The 27,597-nt window shown below is 39.5% G+C and overlaps 2 protein-coding genes across 4 annotated transcripts; both read right to left on the reverse strand.

Moving 5' to 3' along the window:
- Positions 1-725: 725 nt before the first annotated feature.
- LOC140951540 (LIM domain kinase 1-like) lies at positions 726-16,540 on the reverse strand. Of its 3 annotated transcripts, XM_073400812.1 has the most exons (20): positions 16,385-16,478; positions 16,209-16,302; positions 15,947-16,082; positions 13,649-13,758; positions 12,142-12,327; positions 10,385-10,493; positions 9,483-9,805; positions 8,311-8,391; positions 7,864-7,933; positions 7,522-7,608; positions 7,297-7,384; positions 6,636-6,679; positions 6,290-6,349; positions 5,032-5,103; positions 4,772-4,935; positions 3,778-3,827; positions 3,458-3,513; positions 2,498-2,545; positions 1,830-1,936; positions 729-1,666 (listed from the first exon to the last, which is right to left on the reverse strand). In XM_073400812.1, exons 1-20 carry the CDS (start codon positions 16,401-16,403, stop codon positions 1,507-1,509), a joined length of 2,064 nt encoding a protein of 687 aa, XP_073256913.1. In that variant the 5' UTR covers positions 16,404-16,478; the 3' UTR covers positions 729-1,506. The 3 variants fall into 3 exon arrangements, with proteins under 3 accessions (XP_073256914.1, XP_073256913.1, XP_073256915.1); XM_073400813.1 differs by lacking the exons at positions 15,947-16,082; positions 16,209-16,302 and having other exon boundaries at positions 726-1,666; positions 16,385-16,540; XM_073400814.1 differs by lacking the exons at positions 15,947-16,082; positions 16,209-16,302; positions 16,385-16,478 and adding an exon at positions 15,283-15,536 and having other exon boundaries at positions 733-1,666.
- Positions 16,541-21,266: 4,726 nt separating this feature from the next.
- On the reverse strand, positions 21,267-27,295 carry LOC140952923 (uncharacterized). Its single transcript, XM_073402377.1, has 5 exons — positions 27,149-27,295; positions 25,280-25,336; positions 24,127-24,304; positions 23,015-23,148; positions 21,267-22,068 (listed from the first exon to the last, which is right to left on the reverse strand). The coding sequence occupies exons 1-5, from the start codon at positions 27,293-27,295 to the stop codon at positions 21,994-21,996; spliced, it is 591 nt and encodes a 196-aa protein (XP_073258478.1). The 3' UTR covers positions 21,267-21,993.
- Between the last annotated feature and the right edge of the window lie 302 nt (positions 27,296-27,597).

The following is a 27,597-nucleotide window of genomic DNA, read 5'->3' on the forward strand; positions in this document are numbered from 1 at the left end:
TTATTGGAACTGGGGAGGTATAGTATGACCAGATGGAATGGGCAAGTTTTTAGTGACCTGTATGCAGGGCGGTGTCACAGTGATATGGGCATCCCAATTCCCAAAACCCTATTGATATGGGCATCCCCTTCTCATATTACCTTAGCGATTTGGGTTAGGGTTAGGGTTACAGGGGATGCCCATATCACTAGGGTTTTGGGAATGAGGACGCCCATATCACTGTGACAGCGGCGCAAAAGGAAAGGGAAAGGGGTGGAGGGGGAATAGGAACGAGTGCTTAGCATAGCGCACTTGTAATCCACCCATGACGAGTGCGGTGTGCAAGTCCCGCTTTGACAATTAACTGGTGTCCTTTTTACACTTGTCTAGACTTCAATACTTCGAACAATTGATTCGCCTCTTTTTTTGCTTCGCTCGAACAGACTTGTTTCTGATATTGGCCCTGGAGCAATCGGCTTTTGCTTTGACTGGCCCCAATATACTCCGAGCCGAGTGCTAGGGACAGTACTGAAAACCGCAGTAGATTCCTTTTCTTGCCCGACTTCATTTGTAATAGCAGTAGTAGGGACAAAGTTATAGGTAAATCAACTTGCATCCAAATGGTTATTGAAGGTGCATCTAAATTCGACTACAAGACGTGCAAATTACTTTTTGACCTCAGTTTAGATGCGATTTATCCCCTCGTTTCGCCGTGTCACGTGTTCTGCGGTAACAATTTAAGGTGCCATCAAAAAGAGAGCCTTTTGCGTTTAAGACCAAAGGCCTGAAACGCTCAATTCATCACAAGCCACAAGAGGAAAGTCATCTTTTTAAAACACATATTGAAAAAGGCTTATTGCATGTCACTCAAGAAGGTTTATTACGGTGTGTTTGCAGAGGGCAAGTGTTTGAATGATATTAAATATATTAACATCGTTGATTGAGATAGCGCGTAGAGAGAAGATGAGAAGGAGTCTCTATTCTAACCATGTTACTCACTTTATAGTAGGGGTTATTCGCATTAATTTCATTCTCATCGGTAAAAAAAATAAAACAGTTATCAAGTCTTTGTGTGTAGAGACTCTAATTGCGCGTTTTCGTGCATTTCTGTACAATTATTCTCTATTCCAAGCTGACCCCAGCAGCGAAAATAAATCCCCAGCTTCGGCGTTTATAATTTCAAGAGTAGTACCAGAGTGGAGCTGAATTCTCTTTTGGGCAACTCCTATCACGGCCAAAACGCTGGGCAGCCCGGAAACAAGGAGCTGTTTTGCCTCGTACCCAGACTCCCATATTGTAAAGTTAGCCGTTGTGCCGTTTCCTGCCAGCTAAGTCGGTGTCAAGTTTAATGGAGATTCATGGGTTCTCCTGTGAGCTAGGACCCGTTGGGTCAAGGCGGGTTAACCGATGCGGTCTACTTCAGAGACTATTCGGCATTCCGGCTTAGTAGTGCGCGAACGGATTCGTGCAAAAGTCGGACCGATCAACATGGCATATTCCAACATGACTGCCACAGCTCATGCATCCTTATACGTCCGTCTCGTCATTGCAATCACTTGATTCACTGATCTTTCTCATGAGTGTCGAGGGTAATAACGTGAATTGCATTCCCGATGGCAGTGGTAGACCAACTTCCAGGTGAAGTGCAAGCGATTCTAGCCATTTCTCCGTCTCCCAAAACTCTGGTCTGTTTAATAAACAGAATGAATTATCAGCTCAGTGAAACCTCAGTGAACCGCCTTACAGCGAAGAGGCTCAAAGTCAAATTTAAAGGAAAAACCAAAATTTCGTTTTGCAAAATACTGATAAACAAACGAACTGCAATTAAGACAAAGCGGACGAGGCGTTACCTTTTATCGGGGTCCACGTTACAACAGAGAAAAGCTATCTTGTAAAACAGCACCGGGCAGCTCTCACAAAACTCTTGGTAGAATTTCTTCTCATCCAATCCGAAATCCTGACAACAGAAGAGAAATGAGAAAACATTATGTTACAGCAACAATATATGAAAGTGAATGTCTATCGAGTGTTAAATGTTGAAGTCACAATGCGCGCTGCATCAAGTTGTTATTACATCGTACCCTATCATTAGTTTGCCTCAGTTTCTTTTTCGGTCATATGTTATTCATTTCGCTTGGATATTCAGACCTTCAACTTTTTTCTTGTACTTCGTTCCACTGCCTTACTTGAGGAAAACGTTTTGACCAGGAGCCGATTACTGGTTTTGACATATTTTTTTAGCAATTTTTAAAGAATGTTCTTTAGTGACTTTTCGCATCTGGAGAACACATCCTAGTCTCGCCCCTATGTTAGTATTTTGCAAATACACCGCTAACTCATGTTTTAAGGATACAGCTCATCAGACGAATTAGAGCCTGATCTCGGGTAACGACGAAAAGTTTTCAGTTTCTGGAACTCTAATTCTCGAAAAGCCAGAAAACAAACTGCGTTTGCGTTTGTTCATACAGCGGTACCTTGGTGCGCTCTGCATGTTTACAAATCAAAATACCAGACCTACCTTCGTACGAGGCATGTAGTCCGGATCAGCCTTCACGCGTCCGATAATCTGCAAAGAGACAACTAGGTGTTATTACTGTGGTATTACATAGACAACGGCAGTGAAAACGTCCTCGCGCCAAGCAAGGCCTTTTTAGGCTTACTCAATTTGTAACAAGTAGGCGAATTTTCCAGGAGTCGAATTCTTAAGCTCTGTATCGAAGTATAAAAAAAAATGGAAATTCGTCGTAGTGTGTTCAACGCTTCGCATTAAAAAGTTTCACCTTGTAGTCGTGCAGTGGACGTTGAAGAAATTTACCAGAAAGTGTGATGCACGTGCAGAGCTGTTGTTTTACTCATAAACAAATTTTTGTTCTTGTTGTCATCGTTGTCATCTTCGTGGATGCTTAAGTTCCCTGGTAGCTGTAACACTGTTTACACTAAACCCTTTTGCCAGTTGTTTAAACGTCGTTTAGCCAGTGTTTAACAAAACCGCGTTCTAAGCCATTTTCAATTTGCCCAACGTTATAATCTAAACACCATTTATTGTCAACAGTTTTATGAAAGTATTATAGAGCAGACGAGAAAAGCATTTATCGTCTTAAAATAACCCACTAAGGAAGAGATCTGGGGGTTCAAAGATTTGTTAAACCGCGGCTTAAGTTCCATTTCGGTTAAATAACCGGCCCTTTAGGTCTCAAAGGTGACCAACATCAATTTTCTCGTAACAATATAACAACAAAATCAAGAGAAAAGGTTAGGAGAACTGATAAAACGATCCCAAAAGAAAAAGGCTTTGATCTTTGATCAACTTCTCTCTACCTTTTCTGTAAGAACTGTATAGAGACCAGTTTGGAGAATTTGTACGTGGACATTGGGGGGCTTAAAGGATTAACAAGAACAGAAACACTGTCACAGTGTTCAACTTGTTAATTGTACACCAAAAAAATATATGTACCTAAAAAAAGAATGAAAACTTTACCTCGCACATTGTAATTCCAAACGAGAACACGTCGACTTTCTCGTTATAGGTCAATCCTAAAATTCAAAGGATAAACAAACACAAAACAATTAGCGTGGACATTCTGGATTTTGCGTTTTAAATGTCTCGCACAATTCCATAAGGGATCTACTGCTGTGCGTAAAATAAGTCAGGGTTGGATGTTCCATGCAGCAAAACTAGTAACAACACAACTGTTGAGTACGGTACGCCAAGCACTCGAGTAACCACTCGGCAATTAATTATCAAAGACGAGATCTGAATAGAAATACACATTGACCAACAGATATAAAAAACCATACCCCTCAACATCTCTGGAGCCATCCAATACGGGTTTCCAACAACTGTATATCTGTCAAAATATTTCGTTACTCAATTAGTATTAGCCCAATAGGCTTCCTTAAAACTTAAAGCACAGACAAAATCATCCCTAAGAAGCTTCTTCAAACTACATATAAGCTACCATAAGCGCTCTCTGAGAGGGCCTTTCGTGACATACCCATGAATGACTTATCTTCTCGAAAGGATCAAAATTAATTGCCACTCTAGTAAGCGACCACTCCTCCCCCCCCACCCCTCCCCACCCCCTTTTCTCAAGACACCTGCAATCCTCGCCAAAAATCCTTGAAACACCCCTTTCCCCTGTGCAACGTTGAGATGACATTTCACTGTTTCACTGGCTAACACAACATTGCAAAAGGGAGGGGGACGGAAGTGGTGCGAGAATGTTCAAAGTGTTTCAAGGTTTGTGTCTAAGATTGTGCGTATAAGGAACACACATCACCGCTAATTAGACGCCAACAAAAGGAAAAACAATCGCTTTGACGAAGCTCAGGTAACTTTGATTTCAAGGCCAGTATCACTGCAAGTTGTGCAACTATTTTTTGTTTGAAAGCCGGGTTTGCAGATTATCGTTATGCTCGCCAAAAAAAGAGATCATCCACAAGCTTTAAAGAAGAACAAAATGGTCGTCACAACGATCGACAGTTTCTCTATAGTCGTTGACGAATTGTTTCCACTTAATGGCTCCATTTTATTTCTGTTTCTCATAGCGATCACAAGAAACCACCCTTCAAAATGCTTTAAAACACATTCTAGTAAGATAACCTGAGATCAGGCACAAATTTTAGCAGCTTCCATACATTCTATTTTCTTTTCGCCCTTCCCGCCACAATTTTATTTTACCAAGCGAAACGAAAACCCGTAATTCTTTCCCCAACTTCTGATTTTATTCTGATTTTCCATTTTTTTACTGATTATCTAATCATGCAGATATTTGCGAATTGTAACAGTTACCTCTTTTTCGGTGGAGGCGGTTTATTTCCTGGAACCGGAAGTAACCTGCGTCCAACCGAAGGTGGTAATGTTGATGAAATGAGGTTGTTAGGCGAGCCTGGACTGTCCCTTACCACACGAGCCAAACCAAAATCTGCCACGACAACCGACATTTCTCCTGAATCCTACATAACAAAAGAGCAAACGAAGAAGTTTTATGGACTAAAAAGGACCCTTGGAATCAAGATTGAAAAAAAGCACAAACTGATAAGGCTTGTTACCTTGTCTGTTGCGAGCAGGCAGTTCTTAGAGTTAAGATCTCTGTGCATTACATTCATTGAGTGAAGGTATGCCTGGAAAAATCATAGCAATGATTGCTTAAAAAATTGTTATTTAAACCTATGCCGAAAAATTAAATCTTACTTGAACAAATAAAAACGAGTAACAATATTAGGTTTGAAGTCAGGCTTTTGGTGCCGACATGACTAAGCTATCCGGGACAGTATGAACGGCAACTGAGGCACAGAACTGGAACAAGTCGTTTACATACATCCAACAATAGCTTAAGCAACGATGGCCACCGCAACTTAGCCGTCGTTGCACGACTACGACTAGACTTGCCTACAAGTCAAGTTCAAATTTTTTCACGAGCGCGAAGCGCAAGCGGTAGACTTTTTATGTTTTCTGTGGCAGATGCGAACGAGAGTGAGGCCAGCTACCGCACCCAGAAATGAGAAGCAAAGGACTTTGAGAAAGTCTAGACTATGACGTGAAAGTGCCTAATTTCATGTTTTGTCGAGGACGGGAACACAAGACAACGACTTTCTTTTTCTTTTCCTGAACTTTGATACAGTCCTTTAGAATTCAACTCCAAATAAATTTGCCAACATTTGAAGAATTAAACGAAATGGAATAAGCGCGATTAAGTTTGAGGCAGCGTGAAGTCACTTTATAAGTGACGTTTTAGTAGTCATAGTCGTCGTAGTTGCTTAAGCTCCCTAATGCATCGGAGAGGGAGGCAGCATGGCTGAGTGGTTGGAGTGGTGGACTTGTAATTCGGAGGCCCCGACCTGACCTCTAACTGGATTTGTTCTTGGTAGTCCCGAGTTCAAATCCTCAGCCACGCTTAGCCAACTGCTTCGCCTTTTATTATTTGGGATTTTCAACGATGTTATATCCCATTTACATTATTTGTTTCATTATCCCTAAAAAGCCTCATAAGGGAAGAGGATAATTAAAGTATTAGGGCTCCACTCCTCGCTTCTACTCTTTTACTTCCGGTATGATCCGAATACCTGTAAGGTGTTCACACTACGACAAAAAGTGGCACAGAACCTATCCAATATGTGACAATCCACTTTACGATCGACGCGGTGTAGCTTGGCTCCATTATAGAAACCGAGCCGAAATCACTGTTCTTATGTGTAAACAGAAGCTCTATCCGGTTTAGTTTTCGTGCCGGTGCAAAAGTTATCTGGTACAATGTGAACGCATCATAAGAATGAAAGGAGGATTAAACTGCAAACTATATCTCCTCACCATTCCAGCTGCAATGTCTCTTGCAAACTTTATTCTCTGTAACCAAGATAACTCTTTACCCTGCACAAAAAATACAACAAAAATAAAATTAGACTACGAGTAGTCCCCCATTTTTCCTCAGGGATAGTAGAGCAAGCGAAACGCGAGCACGCGTGAAAATCACCCCACGCGAGAAACGGCGAAAAATGGGGTACTACTCGTAGTCTAAAATAAAATTAAATTTGAACTCCTTTAGCTTGTCTTGCGATAGGGTAGGATCCCAGTTTCTTGTACTCTCGGTTTCGTAAGAGTATTGTGTTTTTCCCCGTGAAAAGTTTGTTTATCTTGCTCGTATCTGTTATCTCACCTTATTCTTCAAGATTTGCCGCAGCGTCCCTCCTGAGATATACTCTGCACAGAAAGAAATTTCAAGATTCATTAACCTGGAGACATTACAAAATACTGAAAGAACACAATTCATTAATATTACACAACGCAGATAAAAAAGAAATGAAGGTTTGTAAATTCTGACCCAGGGTGTCAACTGCATCACTTAGATCTTAAAATCATCAATACTACCCTTTGGCCCCGTTTATATGGAGAAAACTTGTCCCAGGTAGAAATCTACCCTTGGCGAGCCAGCATTTCCTAAATCCCTTATTGGACTTAGCAAATCGTTTACATGAGAAACAAAAAATTGGCTTGGCTAGAAAGGTGACCTGCCTAGCTGGGCCACCCACCCGGCTGGGTCGCCCACCCAGCCAGGTCACTTACCCAGCTGGGTCACCCATCCAGCCAGGTTATCCACCTAGCTAGGTTACCCACCCAGATGGGCCAACGTTTTCCATATAACACTTTAACTAGCCCAGCCGGGTCTACTCGGTCATGGCGATTATCACTTATCAAGAAGTACTGTATAAAGGTTACCACAACTCAAGCTTGATTCTCTGGTACAGTTGTACATGTAGACAAGGGTTTTTTCAGTAAGTGACTTTAAACAGTCTCAGAATCAGACAACCATAACTCACCAGTAATTAAGTTAAGTATCTTGTCTCTGTATAATATTCCAATGAATCTCAACACATTAGGGTGATCCAAGCTTTTTAGTAATGCTACCTGGAAACATGATTCAGTGTCAGTGTTAAGGTTAAATTTCAATGTACAAATTTAGTCTTAATCCTGTAAACGATTCTTAAGGGAGATTTTAAATCTAGAATGGCCAATCTGTTTTAAAACTTGCTGTTTATTATTACCTCTTTCAAGAAACCTGAGCTGGTTTCCTCATCATAACGCAGAATTTCCTTTAAAACCATCACCTCTCCTGTCTCTTTATGAGTTACCTGAGAAAAAGAAAAAAAAATGTTTCTTTCACTACACTCCAACAAAACTACCAGCTATGCATGCTAGAAAATAAATAAATTAATAAATATATTGCTTAATAAAGCCAAGACTCAAAGTTTTCCTAGGCTCTGTCACTAATTTCCACCTACTTCCTAGCTTAACAGTTTGGCAAGGCTGTTAAACTAATAACTAGAAAAAAAAAAAGGGTTGGTAACAGGGTTGGTAACAAGCCCAATGCATTGTTAGTACGGTACCTTTCTGACTTGTCCAAAAAATCCTCTTCCAAGCACTTCTCCTATGATTAGATCACATGGTCTGAACACTCTAAACAGGACATTGAATAAAAAAAGTTTGCCTCTATATAAAACAGAAGTAACAGATAAATAGACTATGTAAACATTTTTTCAGTACTAGCCCGGGTAGCTGGCAGGATTAGCGGGCGAGTGTTGTAGTTTTTGGCAGCAGAGCCGCATGAAGATTGGGAGCTAGGCAAATCACTTGCAAAAATCCCTCATGGCATCGCCACTCAATTCGCGTGGTGGCTTCGCTGCCAAGAAATTACCCCGCACACAACAATCTTACCAACTATGCAGGCTATTTCAGGACCAAATTTTTTGTCCCCTAAATGGAGGTGTCCCTTGAATAGAGAAATCTCAAAAGAAAGGTTGCTCTCTACGTGGATTTTAAATGGACTTTCATACCTGTCTGTAACAGGCTCCACCTTGAAGGACTGTGCTCGATGGATCAATGACCGTGTTTTCAGGGTCTCGGAGCAGGAATTACTATATAACCAAATCAAAACAACCAAATATCAGTAATGTTACCTTTCAATAATCCATTTTGTTGCAGCTACATTATTATCATGGTATTAATCAACACAATATAGAAATGCATGCAAACACAAAATGATGCAAAAACTAATGACACATTCCTTTGTATTTTCATGTGGAATACATCTTCTCAGTTTACGTTTATAACCCAACAGAACCATTTCATGTTTATGATTAACATACATGTAATGGTTAACTGTTGATCAATATTTTTTCAACACCCATCTACATCTACTCTATATGGGCCAAGAAAATTAAAATGCCACATCTTTAAGGCCTGTTTGCCAAGGTGGTAGAACAAAGAATTAAGCTATAAAACAATTTTTGGCAAAAAAAGCAATGATTTTGCAGTTCTGGGAAAATTGGGGTTAATATTTGACTGCTTCACCTATGAAAGGCTCAACAGCCACATGTCACACCTAAACACTGTTCACCTCAACATTATCTGTCTACTAAGCAACCAGTTTTAGTATATTGTATAATACAACATAAACATAAAAATACTTTTCCTTCTGACTTCAGGCAGTTATTAAAACATCATGACTTGATTGCTTATCCTTATTTTAAAGTGTTTTTCAAAGTTTCTCTAATCAACAGGGAATCTGAATTCACTAAGTCATCTTAAGGTAAAATGTACCTCAACTACGTTGTCTCAAACAAAGACCAAGTATATATTGTTATATGAAACAATACTTAAGAGATAACTCGCTCATCCAACAGGCTGCAACATCACAAGCCATTTGCTGAGCAAAACATGTTGTCACAATGAGTGTCAATGACTTTCCTTTCTTTCATTTATTTGTTTTACAGTCACTCACATTACATAAAAATAAAATGTTACAAGAGGCATTAATTAAAAATTAAGTTGTTGTGAAAAGAAAACCTAAAGAAGCTGCAGGGAGCTTATATTAATAGGCTTCCTTAAGCTATATTACAAAGACTTACTTGATTGTAGAGTCTGCAGAAAACATACACCTTAAGTGACAGAACGACTTGACAATATCAATTTTTTTATTTTACATGTATAATGCTATTTTGCCTACCTTCGGGGAAGTGAGTTTGATCTCATAGCAGGCTTTGTCTTCTTAATATTTCCATTGTCATCTAGGTTTGTTTCACCATTCTGCATGGTGTTATTGTGATACGTGGTTGGTGTTGATTTACCAGCACGACGTAAACGCCTTCGTGTAAACCCCAGAGAAACTGACCTATGACGAAAGCTTTTGTTGTCACATGAAGACTCAGGTTCACTGTCGGAGCTTACACTGACTGTCCTCAGGTTTGGTTTAACTTGGAGTCCACTGGCATTTCTTTCTATTGTGATTTGTGTAATCTCTTCTGGTCGAGATGTCAAAATAGCAGCAACCTTAGATGAATAAAATAATGCATTACAATGAACACATAGCTTGTTATGAGCAATATTTTTAGACTCTACCACACAGAGTTGATCCTTGAGTCATTAATTCTAGCCTTTTTAGTTTAGAGCCTAAACTAGGTTTTAAAAAACTATTATTTTGGATTGCACCTTAGCACAGGAGAACTTTCACAATACAATAATATTTTTCATCCCTTTGTACCTTCTGCTCTGAACACTGTACTTCTCAACACCTGCTTTCAAATTCACAGCATGCAGAGAAAGTTGTGTCCAGTTAACTGAAGCTATGGTTGTATTGTGACATCGATAGACCGATCCTTCTACTTCTAGCACTAGTGGATGTTATGAATTCGATAGATTTCAGTTTAGGGAGGGTGTACATGTGTAATATTATATTTGGATATCAAAAATTACTTTCCAGTGGAAAACAAACCTGGTAATTCCCAGATACTTATCCATTGAATAGTGATTTATCCAGTGGACAGCGCTATCCACCCTTTGAACAACTGGAGCCTAGTTTGGGAAGTGTTTTTTTTTAATGCAGAGGCTGAGCTTCATTCTTTAACTTACCTTATCGATGGTGTTGGGTGATACAACAACTCTGTTGACCTCCAATACTAGATCACCTGCCCTGATGATAGGCATGTCACCACTTTGATGTTTTGACGAGGAATGGTACCTTGTAATTGCAGGAGCAAAAATAAGAAAAAAAATGAAAACTTCATTGGGGATCAAAGCCTGAATGGAGATACTGTAAAATTCCGCAAATAAGCCCCTCCAAATATAAGCCCCCCAAACCAGTAACACAAAAAATCCTCCGTTAAATCGCCCCTTCAAATATAAGCCCCCCAGGGGCTTGTACTTGGAAAATTGCCCTCAAAAACAAAGTAAAACAAAGCAAAAACGGTAAACTTTCTTCCAACTACAAGGCTAGCCAAATCGATTTTGAAACGCAAGTTTCCCTCCGTAGATAAGCCCCTCTGAATATAAGCCCCTCAAAAGAGGCCTTTGAAAAAATATAAGCCCCGGGGCTTATTTTCGGAATTTTATGGTAACATAGTAAAAGAGTGCTCATTTAGTGTGATTCTCATTTGAGCTTAAAATGGTTAGGCTTGAGCACAACTAAAACAACAAACAAACAAGAGTATAACAAGAATTAAATTGATTATTTTAGCAAACAGACTAAAATGTCTGCAGCTTATGGTTGGTTTAGCGAACACCTAGCGCATTCTCAGCTGAAAAAGAGATTGCTGACAAAATAATGATTTCCCATAACTCAGGGCAATAGAAACTGGGCTGCCGAATGAATTGGAACTGACAATGCTTTTTTCCATCTTAATAGGTTTTTCTTTGATTGCAAAATGACAATGCCTTGCTTTAATAATTTTATCTATTAGCTAATAAAACAAATAATGGACATTTCTAGAAATTATCATTTTCAGGGACCCCAGAGCATATTTTGGATCGGTGGGGCATCATTTTGACTGACAAATTCGTTAGGCACTTCGGCAAGTCACACAGAGTCAGTTCTTGTCTTTACTCGTATTTAAGGTTGCAACATACTGCTGGGTCATCTTTGCTTTGCTACTTTGTTTGTCTCATAAAGACTTGAACTCAAAAGATGTACCAAGTAACAATAAACTTGCAGATCCTCCAATTTCATTGATCTTTTATAGCAACATGTCCTAGCTTCCAGAACTACAACACAAGCCGCTTGTAGTGCTGCCAAGCCAGTTCCTTTTTTCATTAGGCAAGGAAAACTTTTCAAACATCTTAAATATATGTATTCTCTCTGCCCCATAAGTCCCAACAATCTTATCATCAAGTTTAGATCAACTAACCTTGGTTTTGATTATGTGCTCTTGATTTTCAACTTGCAAATAAAATGCAAGTTTTTTTTGTAAACATGGGTACAATACCAGCAGTGATAAATGAACTGGCTTCAGTAAGAACAAACTACAACTTCCATCTTTGCTGAAGACATTTTTAGTTCGTAAACTGAAATCAATCTATTAACCAAAAGCACGCATCCGGCAAAGAAACTCATGTTTCATGCATTATGTGTATCACCAAACAATAAACAGTACCATATCAAAATATCGCCACTGGTGACCTTTCATTTTAAGTCAACACGTACAGTGGGTGGAGGATCTGTGTCCTAATTTAAGCACGTAATGCTATTGTTGTACTCAAAAACCATTACTGTCCCTTTGAAATTTGTGAGGTTTCACTGGAGAGGGTTAATTGACACATAGTCACGTACTAATACCTCCATTTTCAGCGACGGTCATTTAACCTCAATAACAATGCCGCAAATTGAGGCTTACCCTTTGACAATAATGGATAAATGTGAATCTTTCTCTGGCAGTGATGGTCTCCTCCTTTCGCTTTTGACAATTTCTATTTCAAATGTCTGTTTCAGAGCTTCCGATTCCGTTAGATGTAGGTGATGAAAAGCTTGCAAAGATGAACTCCAGGAAGGTTGTCCCACTTCCTTTTCATAACACATGAAACTATATTTGAGAATCAAAAAATAGATTGTTATTAAACATTCACTTTCAGAAACTCAATATAAGTATTAATAATATTATATATTAGTAAGATTGGACCTCTGAGATTGGTTCTACAGCTACTTATGGAGAGAATATTTTTATAACAGTAGTAGTGTTGACAACGACTATTCTTACAGATAATATCATTATTACAGTTCTGTTACTATCAGCAGCGATAGTTAGTAGCTGTAAATCCCTGTGTTTATGTTCACATGTGGATGTTTGTAGCCCAAGCACTGAGTGTGGTTAACTTGAGACCCAATCAAAGAACAAAATACAACACTATTGTGCCCCGTTCAGCTATTGCAAATTACGGTAATTAATACTAAATTGTTCAAAGAGGTCATTACGTGGAGAGGAGAGCATGAAAAAAAAATTACTGCACTAATGCCCATCTACATTAAGTGTTCCCAGTGTGATCAGAAGTCACAAAGTCTCTGCGTGATTGTCTCAGCCTAGCTGTCTCACTGTTATTGAATGAAACCTAATATTCTGAAGTGAAGTGATGTTAGGCGATGTCAAATCAAAGACGGATTCACCATCAAGGACTACATGTACACGTACATGTATATCCCCAGTTCTTATAGAAAGGCTAAAAGGATCTCCTTTCAATGGATAATCGCAAGAAAAGAAGGAGACAAGGATAGTTCAAAGACGCAATCACTAATTGCGCAGGGAAAAGCTGGGCTTCAAAGCCAGCATGATAAAATTACAAGTTGTTTGAACATCCTCTGATAGTTTGTGTCATGTTGGGATTTGAATGTTGAAACCCTTAATATAGGCAATCTGATGCTCTTCATCCTGAGCTAGCTTGCCGCTATTTGCTAAATATAATAATATTATATAAAATTGAAATGGTCATTTATGATGTCTTGATGTTAGTTAAGAGTGAAGGATTCTATAATATTGTCATGATTACAGCTGTATTAGTCAAAAATGACTATTCAAAACACTGTGTACGTGCATAGCTATTTGGACATGTATTAACAGTAAAAATGGGGGAGGCCGCCATTTTGGGGGATTCACTTTCACTAGCATCAAGGCTGCGCTCCAAGAAAAATTGCAAGTAGCCTGATGCTCTGAATCAGTGAAGTCCAGGTCACCCAGCAGATGAAACTAAGACTTTTTCAAATTTAGGTACCAGGGGCCACTAGGAGCTACTGGAGCATGCACATTACTGGGACTACAAAATCATCAGGGAACTGAGTTTCATCTACAACTGTACATGCCTGTACAGCCTACCAAATCAAACAATTATAATATACGAGCAATTTTTACATACCAGACAAGTCTGTGTCTCTCCAGGAGAACATAGTTGTCTTCCTCGCCAAGAAACTGTTCACAGCTTCCACAGGAAAAACATTCAGTGTGAAATTTAAGATCAGCTACAACCTGGAAAAAAAATGTTCAATGAGTTACCAGCTTTAAAATTTTATATAAGGATTCAATCATTGTTTTAAAAGATGGTAAATTTTAGGTAAGGAAGAGAATGAGAGAGATGCAGTAACCCTTGATAAGGTGGACAATAAATAATTTAATGAATCATAATATTATTATTCAAGGCTGGGTGAGTTAAAGGGGTTGACATCGACTTGGACACAACTCTTGTTTCATTGCCTCTCAGCATTTTTGATTCAGTGTGGTTGACAAAAATAAAATGTTAATTGAGTATAACGTAACTGTTAATTGATATTAATGCAGTCAACAACATATATAGAGCATTGTCTCTTGATGTGTTCAGTAGTCAGATTGGTGGCTCAAGCACAGTCAGCCTTGCTTGCATCAGCCCCATGTGCTCTGTCATGTGTCAACATGCTCCATCATCCTCCTAGCGGCCACTTGTTTCATTTAGCCTTTGAACTGTGCATTTACCCCTAATCTTCCCCAATTTATTGTTCAACCAATAATCAGTATGACAGGTGCCTGATTCCATTGGCATGGGGGCTCATGAAAATCACTCAAGCTTTCCCAAACTGCACTTTTAAAAAACACTGCACAGGGGCAAGGGGACTGCTCTGTGCATGCCCAAAAGAACGTAATGTTCCAAGATTTTTGAATGGGGTTGTAGGTTAAAAAATTTAACCTAGGCTAAATCAAAATTAACCTGAAATCAAATTTGACCTGTAACATATACATGTAGTTATTTCATGAAATAATAATAATAATTATAATAATAATAATAACAATAAAATGTTTTTCGTCAACAAGTAAACAATATGTTCTTAAAGTAGCCGATCCTAACAGTATCAAGGACCTATGTCTTGAACAAGATACAATAATTTTATTTATGGTCTTGCTTTCTTGAGTCTCTCTGCAACTCGGGGAGTTAGAGCACCTCCCATGCACACTGACACCAGTCTTTTTTCTGTGACCTCAAGGCTGTGCTCTAGGGAAAATTGAAGGGAGCCCAATGCTCTGAACCTGCAAAATCTAGGGTGCCCAACATGTAATTTGTATGAAAAAACTAAGTTTTCTAGCCGTCTGAGAGCAAACGTTGGGTGTCAGGGGCAACCAAACTCTGCCAGAGCAGTCCTGGATCTAACCTATGTGGTAGGCATTAAAAGGGGAAGGGGGAATTTGGGTAGTCTCGCGCCCTAATTTCCTTCTCCTTCCCTTTCAAGCGCCTGCCACCCAGGCTATCCTGGATCCTGATTATTACGCCAATCTTACAAATGTACATGAACAGTCCCATCAAAATTTTTATATAGGAGGGTATCGCCAGGGACTTGTGAACTTTAGTGTGAAGTATGTGGTTAATTCACTGTAAAGCATATGTAGGCGAAAAAATCATTAGCTGGCTGGACACCTCAAACCATGGCTGCATTAATTCAAGTAGTGTTCATTGGATTTATTAAATCATGGAATGAACCCTGGCCTACAGTCTGCGTTCCTATTGTGACGAAGGAATTACCTTACCTCATTAGCTGTCGCGAGAAAAGCATACAAGCTTACCATCTTGCATAAGAATGAAACTGTCAATACTCAAGCTCGCTAATCAAAATAATAAGGAGCTCAAATGATAATCAGTGCTAATGTGAAAGCAAATACACTTTTGATGTGAATAACCTTATTCAAATTTGAAGTAAACTTCTCTACAAAAACAATATCAACAATCAACATAAAAATAAATGTTACTCAAAAACCTATTTTAATAATGAATGTTAATGTTTGATTTACGTCAAACGGACTAGGTAATTGAATTTTGTCGGAAAAAACGAGGAACAAAAATAGGTCTCGCCTAAAACATTCCGACACATAAATTGGTTGCGCTGTGGCCCTGTATTGGCACATTATCAAACTATTACGACAGTGCCAAACTAGTATATTATATCACGATGTAGGCGTAATTTTCACAATACCCAAAAGGTAATACTTTATAAAAACCATTAACCTTACGTATAATCAGTTAACCATCCAAGCGCTAAATATGAAATTTCCATAGAATGGAGAATGAAAGCTCACATAATGGCAAGAAAAAGCACAATTAATGAGCGAAAAATTTTAATTCCTTTAAAATTAAATAGTTAAACTTGAATCCTAGAAAGTAACTAAACGTGCAAAGAATGTAACAGATTCATACCATAACAGGTCCAGTAATGTTTTGCCCGCAAACGTGACAGGCCGATAGAAATTTCGCTAAGTAGTCTTTCTTGCAAAACAGTGTTTTTCCGCGTGCATAATATGTGGATGACAAAGCTCTTTTACACTCCGTGCACCTAAGACAGAAAGATTTCGTTAGGGAAAGGGCAGACGACAGCACAAAAACAGCAAAAAATCCAAGCTCAAAGAATGAATTTCCTGCGCGTAAGCAGGGTCTTAAAGCAAGAAGTTGCGTAGCTTACTGAAAACAGTCAGGATGCCATTTGCCGCACAACGCTTCCACTGCAGTCTGCTCTTCTGTCAGTGGGATTTCGCAAAAATGGCAGATCACGCGGCCTAAAAACAACAACTCGTTGATATTAGCTTTTATGGGTACACTGGGCATGGACGCTAAATTGGACTATAAATTATTACGTACCTGACATCTTTTCCTCCATGTACCTCCTACTGATTTTCTTGGTTTCGTCACTATTTGGCAATATTTGGGGTATTGGCCAAGTAACCCAGCCTTCAGTTGCGTTACACTGACAGAAAGCGTGTCACGCAATACTATCATCATCGTCGATCTGGGCGAAAAAAGAGATGAAATTTAGATCTTCATCCAACTTGAGAGGTTCAAAACGAGGAGTTTGCCTCACATTTCATGAATTTTAGATTTTAGTGGAAAAAATGGGCCCCTGACTATCACCAGCCAATAGAATTGTGGACAGCCAACCGCCCGAGGCTGAATGCTGAACCTTCCGACATCTCCGGTTTTCTCGGATGTCTAAAATAACCCCAGTCGCTCTAAAATGAAGTTCCACTAGAAACATTTTACATATACTCTTTCCACGATTCTTTACGTAATACTACAGAAATACTCCCCCTTCCCCATCCAAAGGAAGATTTTTTTTTATAAAATAAATCTCATATAGGTACTACAGTAGAACCTTGATAACTCGGATAACTCGAATTCCCCGCTAACTCGAACTAAATTTCCTTTCCCTTTCACTGAAATTTACCCCAATAATTCCTGCCAACTCGAACTGTGTTTCGTTTCCCTTCAGAGTTCGAGTTACCGGGGTTTTACTGTATCGAACTGTATATCAGTAGCTATCTCATACACCAGGGCGTACAGTTGGCGGCCATTCTATGACGGGAGGCGTTGGGGGGAGGGGGGGGGGAGCTGTTTTGTTCTAAATCATGCGGCGAAGTCGCCAGTTTACGTCTCGAGTGAGGGCTTTTTCAAACCGTGGAGTTTATTTTATCCAAAATATTTTGAGCAAGAACGCCGGGTCTTTTTTTTTTAAATAACTTAACTATTGCATCACAGACAGTTTCTATTTACGTAGTTCCGGCCCATCCTCGCCTCTATATTGCTTCACTCTCTAATTTTATAATTTCAAAATCATACCATATATTTAGCAACAAAAATCATCTGAAGAAGACTGCTAGCCAAAATATTAGAAGTTTTCTATTATATTTCCTTTTTACGTGTAGTGACAAACTGCTAGAAAAGTGATATGGGTTCCTCTGGTTCCTGGTGCTTAGGAGAATTTCCGTTTGCGAGATTTCACGGCCACATGCAAATAAATAATCACCAGGTGAAATCCTCTACAAGATCTTTTTTCAAAATACAGTCATCATTTCCTAGATTTCTTCACACAATGTTAAAGATCACAGATTAAATTTCAAGGCAAATAATAGAGCCGTTTTCATATGCAAAGAATTAAATATGAGTTTGGACGATAAGACTGACACTACAAACACTTTTTTCTTTTTATGAGACTGTTGTTTTAAGGCCTGGGTAGAATATAGTTCGTATTTTTTTGCCGATTTTAGGCTGAAAATATTCTTGTATTTATTCTTAAAAAAGAAAGAATTTATCATGATACTTTTTTGAGGTTTAGTTCATTTTTTTGAACTTTATACTGTACATATGTATTAAATGGACCTTTCACTGAGCTGTCATTAGCTATAGCTAGTGTGGGGTTTTTCGTTTTGTCAGGGGGCTAGTTTTCGGTTTAGAGAACGGAATGATTTTGTACGGTTAAGTTAAAAACATATAATCGCACACATTTGTATTTACATATTTTCAACGGGCAAAATGTCAGCCTTGGCGGAGTTATTCTTAAAATGTCATTAAAATTTCTCAAATTTCAGCCACGGTATTTCTTATTCAAAAAGAACGGTAGGCAGTGGCAAGACACCCTGTCAGTTATGGTTTCGAAAGTTCTAGATGGATACCTCCCTGGAAGCTAAAAAATTGAAATCTAGGTCATCGGAAATGCACTGAATTCTTTAACACTGAGTGGCTGAAGAACTATTCAGACAGTGTGGACTACTGAGGTCAAGAAAACACTCGTAAACAATAAAACAAACGAACGACAACGATAAACCACAAGAAGTCCGAACAATTTCCTTTGAACCTTTTTTATACAGAAGCTTAGGCTGAGAACAGTTCTTTTCTTTATAGAAACTTTTTAAGCTTTAAATGTTCTAAAAGAGAATCAGTACATGTTGTAAACTACACTGTAAATCAAAAAGATCATTTTTAGTCCTAAATATGAACCAGTTTCAGCGAGTTCAGTAAGACCCAATACAGTAATATTTTTTGGTCTAATTTGGCTCCCTAATCAAGGCCAATGCCAGACTTTGTCCTGCAGGGCTAAATTGGGACTTTATGCTGAAACAATCTTTTGAATTTACAGTATAGGGTTTCAGGCCTTGCAAAACTTTTACTTCATCTTTTGAGGAGGTCAAGAATGGGCTGGAGGGTCAACAGCGGATACAAACAAGTAAAACTTCACTGCATCTCTTATGGTATAATTTCTTTAGATTCCTTATGCTGAAACGGATAGGATACAATGCTCTTGACAGAAACGTAACATGAGCTATGTTCCCCGTATTTTCTTTCTTTCTTTCTTTTTTTTTTTTTCTACTCTCAGAGTCAAAGAACGTACTTATATAAAATATCGCCCGTGTAAGGTTTACGTTTGTGGGAAACTGCCCACCTACTCCTCCCGTAAGCCAACATTTTGCCCTAAGTGAGAAATAATTGATAATGTTGGCTTAGGGGCGGGGTAGGTGGGCAAGTTCCAAGAAACCTTAATTGATCAGGTAATCTGAGACAGTCTTGGATTCCACGTTGTGGACATTCCTTATCAGTGGAACTTGGATTCCAGATTTTTTGTACTGAATTTTGGACCCCAACACCCAGGATTGACTTTACCTGTTAGTAGGACTTACCTTTCTGTCTTGAAGAACTAATTGAATCTCTACCTGATGATAGCCCTTCTAATTTCAAGCTCCGAGAAGTGTCCCACGGTGAGGTCCTGCGCGTACTGAAATTGTTAAGATCTGATACGTCTACTGGCCCCGACGGTATCCCTGTCAAATTCGTTAAAATGGTAGCTGATTCCATTGCTGGCCCCCTCACAGCTATTATCAACAACTGTATGAGGAAATACTATTTTCCCAAGGCGTGGAAAAATGCGAGGATCAGTCCAATTCCTAAAGTAGATCAACCGAAGTCTGAGCCACTTTCGTCTCATTTCAATTCAGGGTCGGCCTGGGGGGTAGTGGTATACCAGTATACCGGAAAAAAATTAGCCAAAATACCCCAAAATACCCAAAATTCATCCAAATATACCCAAAATTATACCCAGGTATACTTTATACCTGAAATTCAAAGAAAGTGATATACCGAATACCCGTATTTAAGCTGCAATATACTGTATACCCGATTTAAAAAGCCCCTGTATACCGTATACCCCAAAACCCTGGCCGACCCTGTCAATTCTCCCCACACTATCAAAAGTCTTTGAGGAACTTGTCGCGCTGCAGATGACCACCTTTGTGAATCTGAATCAGTGCTCCGCGATACAATTTCTACCTTTCGTAAGAGACACTCGACCAATACAGTTCTAATAGGTATGCGCGACGATTTGCGAAGAGCGATGAAAAAAGGTGATGTTACTCTCATGGTGCTGGCCGATTTCTCTAAAGCGTTCGACACGGTCAACTACAAGGTTCTTATAACAAAGTTATCAACGCCTGGTTTCTCGAAGCCGTTTCTGCGCTGGCTGAATAGCTACTTGAGTGACCGGTCACACTCGTACAGATCGATGATCGTACATCTCAATCGGTCAACGTACGTTTCTGTGTGCCACAAGGGTCGATCCTCGGCCCAATTTTATTTAATCTCTGCGTTTCCGATCTGCAAGATCATCTCCCTTCCTCGATTGGTTCTGCTGACGATACCACAATATACTTCAGTTGTCCAGCTCCTGAGCTACAAAGATGTGCGCAAGATCTAAACTCCACACCAAATACTGTGAGCTCCTGGTCTAACAACTCCCATCTAGCACTTAACTCGAAGAAGACAAAGACGATGTTGCTATCCACAAGCCCTAGATGTGACATGTACATAGTTTAGATAAGAACCGACCAGCTATTACAATCTCAGATAGTACATTAGAATATGTAAATGTAAGTAAGCTTCTTGGTGTCCATTTCCACCAGCATCTTAATTGGGATGAGCACGTGCAAGCAACGTGCAAGAGCTGTTACGGAACAATACAAATAATAAGAAAACTTAATAACTTTGCTGGTTATAGACTCAGAAAGCACTTAGTGGAGTCACTGGTCCTGTCAAAACTTGACTATTGTGACACTGTCTATTACCCTTTGCCGGAATTTCAACTAAAACGTTTACGACGTGTCCAGATAGCAGCTGCTAGTTTTGTCTTGAATAGGTATGTAAATGACATTAACAATATTGTTAAGATAGGGTGGTTACCAGTAAGACAGCGAAGAGATTTCCACGTTCTCAAACTCGTTCACCAGGCTTTGCAAAACTCGTTCACCAAACATAATAAGGGGAGCGTACGAGAATAACTCAAAGTCGCGTGGGATTTCAAAAAATAGTAGCCTTAGAAAATAGTCGAGATATCGCGAAGCGCAGCTGGTTTCCGCGCGAAATGACGTCTGAGAAAAAAGCGCAGAAATTCAATACTGATGACCCGTCACTACCCAGATCTGGGTAGTGCTTCCTATTGGTCGTGCCCCCTGGGAAACTTGCTTCAACCAATCAGAAGCGCTACCCAGATCTGGGTAGTGACGAGTCATCAGTATGAAATTTCTGCGCTCGTTTCGCAGACATCACTTAGCTTCATTTCGCAAAGAAACCAGCGGTGGCTTCGCTCTCGGGGTAAAAGGATGGTAAAACGAAACTCTTGCGGGATGTAGCTACTAGTTTCCCCCAGGCAGCTCTTCTGATGATCTGCTAAAATCAAGGATTCATTATATTTCACGGGTGCTCAACTTTATTTAATACAACTCACACATTGATACAGAATTCAGCCTAGTTCTACTTAGCCACAACACTGTCCTGCAGCATTCACGTAACATATTTTTCCCATTACAGCTTTGAATCGCTTCCAGCTACTGAGATGTCACAAAGAAAAACCAAAAAATCATAAGAAAGAATGCTTTTCATATACATTGACAAAGTTAATAAGTAGCTGCTGTTGAAATAAAATTTCAAGCTTTAAGCCGGAGGGTGGAACAAGTCTTTATATCAACTTCGAAATTAAAATATTTTCGATTACTCGATGCTACAGAAGTTCTCACGTCTTTATCGTTAGTTACCGTGCAACTCCTGTCGCTTTTAATAGTGTGGGCTCAGTTAGCCTGCGTCACAGACCGTCTAAATCCTGGTATAGACAGTCGAAGTCTCAACAGCTGCAACGCAGGTTAGGTCTCAGTAAGTTAGTAGGTAAACAATTCTTACTCACTTCACCCACAGTTCTATAGAACTTTTTACAACAAGGTGATTTTGTGCAGGATTATGTGCCACTCGATTAAAAGTACGGTCACAATTCAGCTTTTCATGCATTGATTGGCCACGAAATGTGCAACCTAACCCAGCCCCTCGGTTCTCATGAAATCGTCTATTGGCCCAAAGCGTCTGTTGGAAACCCAAAGTCAAATATCGAAGAAGTCACTTTGCATATCGAACCGTGGGCCTTACAGGTTGAATGCAGCCTAGTACTTTGGAGGAGGCTCGGACACTTGCTGTGTCATTACCATCCCTGGCTGCTGCACGACGACAACGTTAGTCTAAGTAGAAAGAAGATGAAGAAAACAATCAAATTAATGAAAAAAGGGATCGAGCTACCGCTTCTTGTGCTTTTGTAGAGATTCATAGGAGGATTATGTGCTTTTATAACGCTATGTGCTTTTATAACGCGACTGAAGGTCGGTCGGATCAATAACACTCAAGTCGCAGTGGCCGATGTTTTACGCACACTCTGGCCCACTTGCTACTTAATCAAATTCAAGTTAACATATGACTATAGTCTGCACAGGAGCCGGGAGTAATTTTTGTCTAAGGAAAGTGGGAAAGAGGAGGTTACTCCACCCTACCATGCCGTGACAAGGGCTTGCTCGTAGGTTATTGTGAATACTGAGAGTTTTCGAGGTTGCTAACATTTGTGTGGGCAAAATGAAACATTAAGTGACATGCATTTATCCTAAGGGTTTGAATTGCTGAGAAATCGCTGAAAATATATGTAACTGATAACTGAGAAGCAGACTCTCTCCTAAGAGGAAGAATCAATGTAAATAGAACTCAGTTGACTTCAATAGACAGAGAGCCAAGCAGCTTAACTGAGTCACCCTAGCCTGCGTTCATAACGTCGGCAATATCTTTATAAATCTTTCGTGGGAAGGAGGAGTTCCTGCCCTTTACTTTCCGGTCCGCCGACTTTTGCACTCCCCCATAAAAAAAGAACGCCTGATCGTAGGTTATGGTAACCGTTACAAGAAATTTTAATGGAAAAAAATATATGCCAAACTGGCCAAAGCTTTAACCCAACCATAGGCACTTTCTTTGCAAACGTTAGAGTTTGAAAACAGCGTTACACAAACAGAATCCCATTACAATATTTGGTTTCAATAATCTTCTATTAAAGTGAGATTATCAATCTGGAGTTGATTGGTTTCCTTAAGTAAAAAGGGCGGCTATCGATATGATAAAGTGTACCAATCTTTACAAATGACTTACCTCGGATTTAGTGCAGCAGACTCCCATGCAACCAATAATAGAAGCAGCGAAAATCAGAATGACGGAGAGAGCAGTGGTGATCACAATGGCAATGATGCAGCTTTCGATGACCTTGATGTTGCTGCACTTTGACACTATGGAGAAAAATAAATAGAGACTTAACAACTACATAGTGATAGGCGTTAAGGGACGGACCATTAGAAAAGTTATGGAGGGGGTCGGGGAGTGGGGAATTTGCGAGCCGCAGGAATTTTTTTTCGTTATAAATAGAGACTTAACAACTACATAGTGATAGGCATTAAGGGACGGACCATTAGAAAAGTTATGGAGGGGGGAGGGGAGGTGGGGAATTTCTTTTCGTTACCAACCGTCCTTGTATGAATTTTTTTTAGGCCGTAGCATGAATATTTTTTAGGGTTAATTGGGGTGCATGAATTTTTTGTCATTTAATTTCCCCTAGCGCGAATATTTTTTTGTACTTCGTCCGCCCCCCCTCGCCCATAAGTTTTCTAATGGTTCGTCCCTTAATGGACTCGAAGAGACTCAGATATCTATATGGGGTGGCAGGGTCGGGGGCATTTAAAGAAAGTTTCAGTTGTGGTCTGCCACCAAGGCCTTCAAACTCTGACCCAGCTTAAGACAAAGTTTCTTTATTCCAGGCCACTTCATTTCGTATCACAGAGTTAAGTGTTTTTATATATGGCTGATAACATAGATTTATTTTTAAAAAGTCGCGCACCACCAAGGTTCACACCATGTTCAAGGCTTCCGGTTTAGAGCAAACACCCTGTTCAGAACCCTAAATAATGAAAATGTATTGCCGCTGTTTGACTTAAAACCATAATCCTCCAAAACCATATCCTGTTGGGAATTAGGCTTAATAAGGGAGTTACTCTCCTGGATGTCTACCTACAGTAGACGCATTTCGCAGTTTGGACAGTAATATTATAATTCGATTTTTTTCAATTCTCTCCTAGACAAAGTCTATGGGCGAGTCCTATGCTACGTAAATGAAACTGTCCTATTTTGTAGAGCTTAAGGACTCTACAAAAAGGAATTTTTGTGCATTGTTGCTTTAACCTCTATAGGAATAAAAAGGAATAATGATTTACCTGGGATGGGAACACTCTTGTCAAGTCCAGAGCAAAGACAACTGTCTGTACCCTGATAGCAGTGTTGTTCTACGCCCTTTCTGATTATGTACCAGATCAACCAAGCTATAAGGGCAACGACCACTTGAACAATACATATGATCAACCACAAAATGGACATGACCAAGAAAAAGACAAACTAAAGGGAAAAAAAAATAGACATACACTACAGGGTCAACATAAGCGAAACAAGAACTATAAATTATATGGTATGGATTGGTTTCAATTCGTTTTGTTTCAGATCATGTTCACTTAAACGAAACATGTGATTGTAGCAAGGAGTATTCCTGAGTAAGTCATTCATGGTTGTAGTCTGGATCTCTATTAAAATCTACTGCGTCAAAGAAACCTAGCAAGTATTAACTCAAATTACAGCGGAATATAAAATTCTGTGTGAAAAAACGGCTTGACCAGAGCGCCCCGTACTGTTGAATCCAGATTTTCCTAGCCTTCTTTGGAAGATTTGGTTAGGTTCAAAAAATCGCGGGTAAAACGGTTTTGTTTGACTAGAGAAGAGAAAATTCCCGCCTTCCTTTACGCGTAAATTGACACCGAGAGAGAAAGACGTTTGCGTGCGAAGCAGTCCTATATATATGGTAATCGTCCGCCACTACTCTTCCCGCCATCTTGAAAATAAAATCTGCCAGATGTCTCCGCGATCTCCCGTTTTCTACTTCCCTCCTTTCTTTGTTTACTGGTAAATAAATAGAGGATACTACATGGCCGCACGGAGATATTTCGTATCTCCAAGCGGCCATATAATGTTCTATTTATTATATAAACACCAATGAAATTCCAAACCATTTCACTTAAAAATTTTTTTGCTGCGAAAGGCGCGATTTATTATGTAGCCATAGCAACGGTGATCTTTTCACATGTGAAAATAACGTTATTTTCACATGTGAAGATCTCATGTTTTCGCGCGAAAGCTCACCTGGTATTTCGTTGGTGTTTGTGTAATAGAATTCTGTATTTTGCCCTTACACTTGAAGAACTGACCGAGTACTCATAACTATTTTCCAGAGCTGTCAAATTTTGCTGCTTTCATTGAATGACTGTGACATCAGGGAATTAAAGTTATGTTCCTTTTTCAATGCTAAAATGATGAACTTACCGGCATTTTGGCTAATTTCACCCATGTCACAATTCCTAGGATGCCAATGACTAATTGCTGTAAAAGGAAACAAAAATAAAGTTAAAGTTAAAAATTCATGCATATCCAAATGCCTTACTTATTGATTTGCAAGTGCAGAACGAGGATACATTGTGTATCATTTCTCAGTCGAACTTAGACCTGTTCAAATGACTACTACACGCCGGCTGGCTGATGACCTGCGATCAGGCTTCTTTCTTTGGGGAAAGACCAAAGTCGGCGGTACCCTGGGTGCCAGAGACATTTCTCGCGCTGTTTCCGGTTTCTGTCAAGTCTTTATAGTGACCCGCGCGAAAAGCGCGTTTTTCTCGCGGCTTCGCCGCTCGTGGCTTGCGCGAGAAAAACCTCTGGTACCCAGGGTAAGTCGGCGGACGCCTCCCATGCAAACAGGAATGGACAAGGACCGCCTGATCGCAAGACCCAATACCATGAGCAACGCATAAGGATTCGTAACAGTCTTGTGCTTTCGACGGGATTCGATCAAACCTAGGTTTCAACCCTCATACCTCTTAATTTGTTTAACGTAATCTGCTTTTTAAGATCTGTATTAAATGAGATGACTTAATATAACGCGAAATTACGATCTTTACTTTCTTTAAATTTCGTTTAACCGATTTCTAAATAAATACAAACTGTTAGTGCGTAATAAACGAAAAAGTGTTTTCTTGCCATCATTTGTCGTTAAGCAATAGGTTTCTCCATTCACAGCTTTGACAAATTTTCCGGAGATGTTGCTTTGAGATCAAAAAGAGAAACTGTCTTTGCGTCAATGCAAAACCCTTCCAAAACAACCAAAGATAGACAAAGACGAGCTGGAAAATTGTTTCTTTTTTATTGAATTAGGATCCGTGACCTATAAAGCTTTAAAATAGCTATATAGCATTCGGACTCCCCGTGCTTACACTGGGGATTCAGCAAATAATTAGCAAAAAATTGAATAAGCGATTTCACCCTTAGTAACAGATTGTTGTGGATTAAGTTATCTTGGGCGGCTAGTTACTGAGGTCCCGTAGCAACTAGCTCTGAAGAAAACTTAACCAAGACCTTCTTTATCGCTAAGTTTTCGCTTTTTTTTGTTATTCGACAGTCGCAAAATTTAATCTTGTCCAATAAACCTCAGTCGCCGATAAAAGTTTCTGTACTCCCAGTCCGAGGATAATAGATGTACTTTGATACCACCCGTGGCTCCCGCACAGTTTGAACTTGATAATCAGACAAAAGTTTCTTCGATTATGTAACATCTTTTTGAAGAATCGGGTATTTTTGGATCTTGATAATATATAAACAAGCAAAAAAATGACCCTAACGAAAGACTATTTGCCCTTGAAGTCCTTAAATGACTATTTTTTCTGTTTGATGAATTATGAAAATGGAAAAAACGATTACAATAGTTTCCATAAGCGGGAAAACCACAATTATATTGTAGATTTTTGGAACATATTCAAATTTAAACAAACGTATTTTACTGGAAAAAATGATAACATGTCCTGATTGGAAGCTAGTTCATGAGACCTAAAAATAGTATGCACCAAACATTTTAAAAATTCGGGACGTTGTATTTACCAGGTACATAGCTTTCGACTTGCTTAATTACGAGCAAAAGGAGTCGATCAGAAAAATCAGTAAAATCGTTCATATATAGCCAATAGAGGAAAGTAATTTAGAAGCCCTTTAGCACACAAACAAATGCGTTAGAAGCGAACCGAAGCAAGCGAACTGGTCTTTGCGGGTGCTACGTATTCGGGTTTGAGTCCTCACTCCCTCGTGTGCCTCTACGCCGTCGAGCTCTGGTACTATAGTACGCTCGACAAAAACATAAAGTGCACTTACCCCAAAACCGGACCAAAGACCAGAACCATCTTTGGCACCCATACCAGCATATATGCAGCCACAGATAATATTGACAAGGGCTGTGATGAGGATTAGAATACCCACGATCCCTGCAGCCTTAGCTTTTCCTGGTTCGACGTTCGACATCTTTATGGCAGTAAAAGTAAGCACAAGTTCTTTCAGGAGCTATTGATGCAGAGTAAGGCGTTCACTTGCAATCGAACGGACAAGGACGTGCGCGAAGACTATTCTTTTACAAGAAGGGCTTGCCTCTTTTATCCCAAGAGAGTATATTATTTTCTTGTGGTCATAGCGACATAAGTAAACACTCTCTTTTATACAAAAGGGCGCGAACCAATGGCAAAACAGCTTTGATCCAAATGTTTTAAAATCCGCATTTGAATGCCCAATGCAATTTAGATAAAATAGCAAATCTATTGTTTGCCAAC

This window comes from Porites lutea, chromosome 11, assembly GCF_958299795.1.
Source record: "Porites lutea chromosome 11, jaPorLute2.1, whole genome shotgun sequence".
In the NCBI taxonomy this organism is placed as follows: Eukaryota; Metazoa; Cnidaria; class Anthozoa; order Scleractinia; family Poritidae; genus Porites; species Porites lutea.